The 9,211-nt window shown below is 39.6% G+C and overlaps 1 protein-coding gene across 1 annotated transcript; it reads right to left on the minus strand.

The window, feature by feature from the left end:
* Positions 1-1,924: 1,924 nt before the first annotated feature.
* Positions 1,925-7,842, minus strand: LOC133450508 (eosinophil peroxidase-like). Its single transcript, XM_061729181.1, has 16 exons — positions 7,796-7,842; positions 7,570-7,638; positions 7,200-7,281; positions 6,931-7,106; positions 6,021-6,150; positions 5,721-5,850; positions 5,416-5,622; positions 4,969-5,326; positions 4,715-4,875; positions 4,337-4,595; positions 4,087-4,257; positions 3,733-3,970; positions 3,272-3,471; positions 3,114-3,176; positions 2,987-3,004; positions 1,925-2,870 (listed from the first exon to the last, which is right to left on the minus strand). The coding sequence occupies exons 2-16, from the start codon at positions 7,634-7,636 to the stop codon at positions 2,449-2,451; spliced, it is 2,682 nt and encodes an 893-aa protein (XP_061585165.1). The 5' UTR covers positions 7,637-7,638; positions 7,796-7,842; the 3' UTR covers positions 1,925-2,448.
* Between the last annotated feature and the right edge of the window lie 1,369 nt (positions 7,843-9,211).

The raw sequence follows: 9,211 nt of genomic DNA on the forward strand, positions 1-9,211 counted from the left end.
TATGATATAAGAAAAAAGTTGACGGAGAATTTTTCAATAAGAAAAAAATGTAAAAGTTTCCTAAGTCCACTGATGGATAAAAAAAAAACGTGAAAGAAGTTAAAAAGTTAGTTCTGAAATTAAGACAATCTTCCAGCCTTGTTCCATGAAATGAGACATTCAGGTTTTGCTGTAAATTGGTACTCTTATATAGATGCAGTTTAACATCTGCTCATTTCAAACTTTCCACCTTCACTACAGGCAGCGTGACTTGCGACAGGCTACCATAAAAAGCACAGGTGTTGCGTTTAAACTTCTTCACTTTCAGCCATCAATGTGCCGTTTATATAGTTTATGTGCGCTTATTTATTCTCTCGTGGACAAACGTGTCCTTTAGATGCAGAGCTGCTCATGCACTGACTATTTATTCAAGCACTGTACTACTTGAGTATTTAGGAGTGTTTAAAATTCAGTTGTTCTATCCTCCATGTCAGTGGGGAATCGTGCACTGCCTCCTCCAGTATATCTGTGTGACAGCTCATAGCCTAAGATCAAGATTTCACACAGCCTATCATTTTTCCATCATGTTTTTATAGATAACTCAGTGGTTTCCAGCCTACTGTGGTTTAATCCAAGAAGTAATTAGTCACATTAGAGGTGTCTAAGTTATTAACATTTGACCTTTTCCCCGAAAAACGTGGTTTAATTTCGGGAAATTATTTTTTTGTAGAAATAAATAACAAAAACTTTGAAGATTGGAGGTCATGCGTTCCCTGGAAACAGATTTGTGTAACAGAACATCTCATATTAACAAACCTCTCATACATAAGTTTAATAAATAACTATGTGATTATTTTATCTTAATACTTGAATTACAATTGCATTTTCCCAACAATGCATATTTAAAAAGTCTAATCAATGTAAAAAAATAAATATACGATTTTTTTTTATTCATTCAGTATGTGTGTCATATTCTAAATCCATTTAGTGCATAGCACAGATTTTATCCAAAGGTATAGGCCTAGTGGATGATTCAGCAAGTGAACTTCCACGGCAGGTGATAGAGCGGTTGTGTGTTTTCCTGTCTTTGAAACTTTGTATGTCAGCGCCATCTGTTGGCCTGTTTAGGAGCACTTTATTCTCAGTTTACTTCTCACTTATGTTACACGGGGCAAGAAGCAGGTGTACAGGTGACCAGTCTATCACGGGGTCATACAGAGGTAAATGCACTGGGTGGCCCTGTTTTTTTTTCCTCTTTTTGTAAGATGTCAGAAGGATTAGAGCGGGAATTTGTTTTTAGAATCTGTGAGATTCAAAAACATGATCCTCTTTATTACTGCCACGAACAAAAAGTGCTGCAGTGAGGCAGGGGAAGAATGAAAAAAGTAACAACAAAAAATCACTGCAATGCAGGAAAGAAAAACTGGTTAACATAAAACTCTGCTTACGATCTGGAAGGTAATCAAAGCACAAAAAATGATAACAAGATGTTTTACTTTGAAGTAACCTCAGAATAAGTGATGAACACTGACTCAGACTTACCATTATCTGGCGTCAAACAGACACCTCAGGCGGTCTTTCAACACTCCCTGAAGAGGAGCTGCAGGTGTGGGAATCAAGCCACACTTACAGCCGCCTTCAGGGAACACAACAAACAAAGGAAAAAGGAAACTCTAACTCAAAAACACAGACATTCTCAGACACCAAATAAACAGTTTGTGTCTTTTTCCAAATATATGTAAACTACTGGTTGCAACAGCGTTTGTTTTTAGACTTTTTGCAAAAAAACAGGCATGTAGACAATACATATAAAGGCCCTAATGAAGGATGGAAAAGGAGTCTTCAATTCTGTGATGCCATAGTCCTGACCATTACACCACCTCGTAGTAATCAGATTTTGGTACCGGTTTGTTTGTAGCATGACACAATCCACTAAAAGACAACGTCACTTTGTACAGATTTTATTTATTAAACATATGGTGATTCAGAATCAAGCAATAAAACCAAGGCCTAATAAAAACTGAAGCCGTACACATTTGAGATGTTAACCTGATGTTTTACATTTGCCATATAAAGGCTACAAAACATTAATCTTTCAGAGGATTGAAAGACAATTGAATGAATAATTCTGAATCTAAAAATCATATTTGTGCGTCGAAGTTAAATAAAATTACATTTAAAATAAGTATTTCCCTTTTCTATATGCTACTTGTAAACATACAGTACAATATCAGTGCATTATTTAGGCATAAATTACTTCATCAAAAACAAAGATCATCAAACAGTCAACCAATGTAATGTTCTTTACATGTTGTTTTCTGTCAACTTGGTTGAAATCAAACAAGCAGAGATTTGATTACTTGATTTATAGTCACATTTTCACCCATTTCATTTTTATGCTTTAGTTTAGGGTTCAACACAGAACTTGTGTTTTTGCAGGTTTGTGGGTCGACAGTTGCTGCAGACCTCCTACTCTGTGAAGAGAAGATGTCCCGAGAAGAAGCTGTCAGTGGTAAGGCCATTTCCACCATGGTTAGCCACCAACCAGACCTTGTCTCCCTTATTAAGTTTGATGAAGGTGCTGCCACTGGCTGAGATGTACCCACTCTGGCGAGTTGTAAATGAGTGCAGAATCAGGTGGCCATTACGGAGGAGATCAATGCTGGCGGCATTCTCATAAATTGTGCCATGAAACTCAAACTCATAAACGCCCGCGATCTCACACGTGAAAAACCCGGTCTTAGGGTTATAGCTGTTCTGTCCATTGTAGATGACATCATGGAAGGGGATGGGGGTGCCAGCTTTGGGGAAATTGTTGCCCAGGCGGACAGAAAAGGCAACTTTGTCTGCATTTCCAGGAGGTCCAGGGGGGCCTCGAGGACCACGTGGCCCTAAGTGTGCAAAAAAGACAAAAGCGCAGTTACACTCATGAATGTTCCACTTATGGTATTTTGAAGTTACAATATCAATATTAATAGAAAGTTATCACAAGGAAAAATGTATTTACCTGCTGGTCCAGTTGGTCCTAGATAAAATTAAAGAGAAGATGCATGTTTACATATTAGCTTATTTTCCAATATATATATATATATATATATATATATGCATTTAAGTAAAATAAGTTTCAGGTATACCTGAAGGTCCTTTAGGTCCTGGAGGTCCTGAACGTCCTGAAGGTCCTGAATATTCACCAGATTCTGGAACAACAAAGAATAAAGTCATTATTAAGACACAGTCAATCACAATGTCTTCAGTTCACCATGACAGAAAAAATAACAGAATATTAACTCACCATCCTCTTTCCAAGGATTGAGATCAAAAGCAGAGATGTCATCGCACTGGGTATAACCGGCCCCTCTGGGTCGGTACTGGAAAGGTTTCTCAGGTACCTCAGTGATCCCAGTGTTATCGCAGATTATACGTGCAAGAGATGTCTCCCTAATAGACCCCCTCTGGGCTTCGGTGAAGACTTCATCATTCTCCCACCAAAAACTGAAAAAATAGAGTTTGTTCAATTGTAGGTTTCTGGTGGCTTAAGTACAACCACCTTAACCATATCTGCATTCTTTTTAACTTCCTAACCTGCACGTGAAATGTTGTCTTAGCTGCTCTTACTTTGGAATTTACTGTGTTACTGTGGCTTGATAGTATTCCTCTTTCATAAGCAGCTTTGGTAAAAAAGTGTCCACTAAGTGTAATGTAATATAATATCTCTCTATCTTATCAATGTTTGTTGTGTAATTATTTGCCCACCGGTCTCCCTGGCGAATCCTTTGGAACTGAGAGGCAATCAGGCATGCAAAGAGGGGTCCAACTCTTCCTCCAGGGACGAAAGGCTCAGCGACTCCTCCCAGCCACAAATCAATGTTGTCGGGTGTGCCATACAGATCAAGCAGTCTCCGGGCAAGGTCTGTGTTGTTCAAAACTGCGGCCAGCTCTGTCTGATTTTTGGGTTGTGAGAGGCCGCAAAAGTCACGCCATTTGTTGTAACCTTAGAAGGAACAACCACAGTTTAGTTTGCTGCATGTTCTACATACTAGAAAATCTGTGATCTTTGGGTAAGATAAAGTATAGACACAGACACAGTCATATACACTAAATAAATACCAGGGATTCCATGGTCTCTGCCCCTCTGCAAGTTCAGCGCAGCCAGATCTAGTGCCAGCTCTACAGAAAATTGAAACAGTCTCTCCCTCAACTCTTCAGTCATCATTTTATCCTGCGTGTTCAGCTTGGCTTGGCGACCCACAAGTCCTCTGATGATTGGATCCAAACCCCCTGGGGAACACATGGCACCATTTAATGTTGGTCGGTGGCTTTACTTTCTGCTTCAAAGTTAAGGAGCTCAAAGTTTTACCTTCAGAAGTTATTCTCCATGGCGTAAACATGGTTCTGTGCAACAACTGGCTGGGGAAATCCGGGTGTTGCTCATAATCCTCATCAAGACGGAACATGAAAGGTTGGACCATCAGATGAGCAAATCTGTAGGCGGCTGTGGCAAAAACGTTGGAGATGCTGGGGTCTACATTCTCATCATATCCCGGGTAGGTGGACAGCGTGGTGGAAATGTACTCTGGTCCAACAATGTGAAGGAGGTAATCCCGGAAAGTGATAACCTAAAAACCAAAGAAGTGCATTTAAAAACGTGACCATAGTACATCTCATAATTTAGTAGGCTACAGAGGCTTCGTGGGCCTCCACATTTGAGGTTTGCTCATATTAACCCCATTCGTACCTGAAGGTAAGCCCCCATGATTTTGCGTGTCTCTTGGTAGAGTCTCTCACCGTCCCAGTGAGGATTGAGTTCAGCGAGGCCCTTTGCGAGGCGGTTGTGCTCTCTCATCATGAGAGTGTGCAAAGAAGCCAAGCCGATGTTCTCGTTGGAGCGTTCATCACCTTCAAGGTCAAATGGAAATTATTAAAAGTCAAATGTGCAATAAGCCCCTTGGTATATGTGGAACCAATGATCCAAAATTGACTCCAACTCACCAGCAAAAAAGCATGGCACCTCCTCTGCATCGCTGTCGTTGGTTATGCGCCTTCTGGTTGCGCACATGTTGTGGCCTGTGGCAAATGGAAGCAGGTTTCGGCCGTTGTCATCAAACTCTGTGTTGACCCTCAGCAGTCCCTCGTCTGTACTCAGGTCTCGGAGGGAGCGAGCTTTGACGTCATCGGAGCCGTAGACCTGACCGACGTCGATGAAGGCCGTGAGAGTGTTCATCTGTTGGCGGACAGTGCTGGCCCCAAAGAGGTGGCCGAGGTTGCCAGAACCACAGGCTGGTGCAGAGCGGGAGAAGGGCATACATTCCTCTGGGTGTTCTTCAAAGCGGGGGTCGTCATCCGGAATCTGTTCAAGTGACAAAAAAAAACACGTTTTAATGTGCTTTAGACTCACAACTGTGATCACAATTTATGTCATCATGCAAGGACACTAACCTCAATGGGGAAGCAGGGTTCAGTGCGGTCGCAGCTCTTCTCGCAATCAATACCACCGTTGAAGGAACGGATGGAAGGAGAGTGAGGGGTGAAAGTCAAGTCATGATCAGTCCATTGGCCGAAGATGGTCACCAGGTGAGTGTAGAGTGGGTCATTCTCCACATCAGAGTTAGATGTGGCCATGATACGGTTGGATACTTCTCTCACCTGAGGATAGAATGGAGACAATGAGTAGTCTACAGGTTGTTGTTTTTTTGTCCACTAAAGGTGAACAGAAGATCAAAGGCTACCCTAAAGGTGCATACCAGTGGAAGAATATGACCATTGATTGTCAGTTCAGACGTCCAGCCCTTAGGAAGAGAAATGTTATCTTCATATTCAGCAGGAAGCCACCGGACAAAGGGAATGTTGGATGATCCCAAGCGGCCGTTTCCCCTGTGAAAATAAGTGAACCACTTGCTTTAAGGCCTACACTAAGTATAGTCCACTTTTTTGCGTGTTTTTGATAGTAAAATACAAAGAAATACTAACATAAAATTAGACTGCTCAATATTTATAGCCTTCCGATAAATTGAAAATGAAAGCGACATATTTAAATGACTCACAGATTGTTACAGGCGCTGTTCGGGGTGCGAAAAGTGTTTCCACCGAGTGTTGCGCAAGATGGTCTTCGGAGTTGTGCAGAGCAACCCGTCAGGTTAGCAATGACTTCCAGCTCCTCGGCGGAGATCAGATCTACGTGCACAGCAAGGAACGGGGATTAGTTGTTGGTGTTGTTGTTGTTTTTAAGGGCACTTGCAAGGCAAGGCAAGTTTATTTGTAGATAGATAGATAGATAGATAGATAGATAGATAGATAGATAGATAGATAGATAGATAGATAGATAGATAGATAGATAGATAGATAGATAGATAGATAGATAGATAGATAGATAGATAGATAGATAGATAGATAGATAGATAGATAGATAGATAGATAGATAGATAGATAGATAGATAGATAGATAGATAGATAGATAGATAGATTTATTTATTGTACCCATGGGTAAATTTGGTTTACAGTGAGTGCTTCCTCATACAATCTAAAACCATAGACTCAACAACACAGGATAAGATAAAGTGACGACAGTGCTTTGGCTAAAAGAACAAAGAACAAGAAGGACGGCCCAAAGATTAGAATCAATTGATAAGTTAAAACATCAGTAGATAAAACACTAAAATATTCAAACCAAGCCAAAGGATAAAAAAATGTGCCTTTTCATAAAAACAAGATAAAGGAAACAATACAAACCATCCATGTGTATATAGCACAATTCAACACAAGGTAATTCAAAGTACTTTACATCAACATTACACAATTAAACAGTAAATAACAAATAAAATGATAAGAAAAGCGGTAAAATAATAAAAAGCAAAAGTTGTTAAAAAGTAAGGGCAGTAGAGTACAGCAGGTAGGCTACACATCTCATTCTTAAAATGCAGACAAATTCCCAAATAAATAATATTGTATACAGACCGGTGGCGTTAATAGAGCGTCTTTGGCGTCTTTCCAGAGATCTCTTGATTAAATCCAGAGTATTGGCCATGTAGTCTGCGGCGCGCACCGCGGAGCGGGACGGACCTGCGGGCTGCTTGAGCAGCCGCAGCACGTCCGAGGGCTTCGCTGCATTCCTCCTCACCCGATCAACGCTCCTGTTTGGGCCGAGAGGTCAACTTTATTATAACTTCGGTTTCAATAGCTTCGTGCCGTTTAATAATTAAGAAAAAGCCGTTCTCTGCACTCACACTTGTCTAGAATATGTATAACTTGAATCAACAACGGACTTGGCTTCGTTCACCGTCTTCAGGATGAAACTCTTGCTCAGCTCTGAAAACAGAGAAAATAATCGGCGTGTATTAGATCTTCATTCGTTTTGATAATTATTAATTTACCCGAATCGAATGTGAATTTTTTTTAGGTTATATTCACACTGTTGCAACATGTAAACTATACAAAAAAAATCAAGACATATGCTTCACTTTCTATGAGACTTGTTAAATGTAGAATAATAGAATATAATAATAAAATAGAATAAATCGTTGAAAGATTTTTATTAAAAACATAGCTAAAGAACGTTATTTGTATCTGGACTGAAGAAGTGCATAGCCTACTCACCAGCATCGACCTGGCTCTGCAGGCACAGAGCGAGTCCCACAGCCAGCAGGCACAAAATACGAGCCATTTCTGCAATAAAAAGGTATAAACATTCTCCTGTCATATGGGTTACAGGCATATAATTAATATATATCTCACATGTTTTTAGAACATTTGATTTTTTAATGCGATATACATCAACAGTCCTGTAACATTCATATGTAAAGTATGACATTTTAAAATGTACCTGTGGAAAAAGTATCGCCTCGAGTCCTGTGATGTCCCTGAGCATCCACGAACTGCTTCAATCTCCCGCAGCGACGACGCAGGCCTTTTATACAGGCACGCCGACGTCATTTCGCCGCAGGTGAAATTTTTTGCTTCCTAGTTCCTTCTTCCCCGACTGTCAGATAACTTCAGGTTCAAGGAAACATAACTGGTTTATTTGCAATTTTGATTAATTCCACAAAATAATATCAAATAAAATAGTTCAGTCTCTCATCGTCAGCATGTAATTTCTGTACTACTGCAGCCTTAAAAATCAGATAATTGTTGCATAGTTTATGGTGTAAATACATTTGAATATGCTTTTGAGCCCTGTCGATCATTTGATTTTAATCAAATAAGTGCAAGAATGATCGGTGTCTGTGGAGCTGCTGGACCACAGAAAATCATCTAACAGTGTTCCATTCAAATCTTGTTTTTTATTTTTGAATGAGTTTGGGAATCATGACCTATAATTTGGGCTTTTTTATCGAAATATACTTTATTTTCTGTAAGTATAAGCTCTATAAATAAATAAATGCATATATAATAAAAATGCTATATGCAGCTATTGTTCAGTTTAAGCCTGGCATATCAGTTTTACAATGTTAAGAAAAACAAGCTGTCCGTCCGTCACAACTTCCTGGAGAACAAACAGGTTCATCAGAGAGTTTGAAAAGCAAGAAGAAAATAAATCAGAACAAAGCAAACAAAAACAAAAAACCCCAACGAGGCAGTCTCTTCCATAAGAGGTAATTAAACAACATGTAACACCTTTTGGGGATTATATATTATCCATCAAATTTCTATCAAATCTACATAATGTGGGTATTTAATTTGAGTATGTATTGGCTTATAGGCTATCCTGATTAGCAGAAATACATTATCTCTGGTTAACAATTTCATGTTCAATAGTCTATAAAGGCCTATGTACAATTAGCTGTTTTGTTTGTGTGTATTATATCCATGCAGCGAATTAAAAGAAATGTCAAGGGCGTTTCTGCATTCTTCATCGACGCTCCATCTGTGTGATGCAGTTATGAGTGCTGAATGTTAGATTCTAGGCAAAAGGGTTCCGTTTGATCCCTATCATGCCTTGGTTTACATGGCCCTCCAAAATGAACCTATTCCAAATCTTTAAAAGGCACATAGTCAGAGCGTCCTCGCAAAAAAAAATGAAGAGAAAAAAAACCCTCGCTAGTTTTCTTGCCTAGCGCTCATTTAGTGGTGAGCGCGTCCTCATTATCACCTCAACTTGCTCCTGAGTCTGAGTCATACAGGTTGTGTGTGTCAGACAACACAAACTGCTCCCAAATAAATTGTATTTCATCCTAAAATTAAAATGGATTTTCCATTTTCCACACGTAATTTGGGTGAGGGGAAAAATGAAAAAAAGAAA

This window comes from Cololabis saira, chromosome 9 (assembly GCF_033807715.1).
Source record: "Cololabis saira isolate AMF1-May2022 chromosome 9, fColSai1.1, whole genome shotgun sequence".
NCBI lineage: Eukaryota > Metazoa > Chordata > Actinopteri > Beloniformes > Belonidae > Cololabis > Cololabis saira.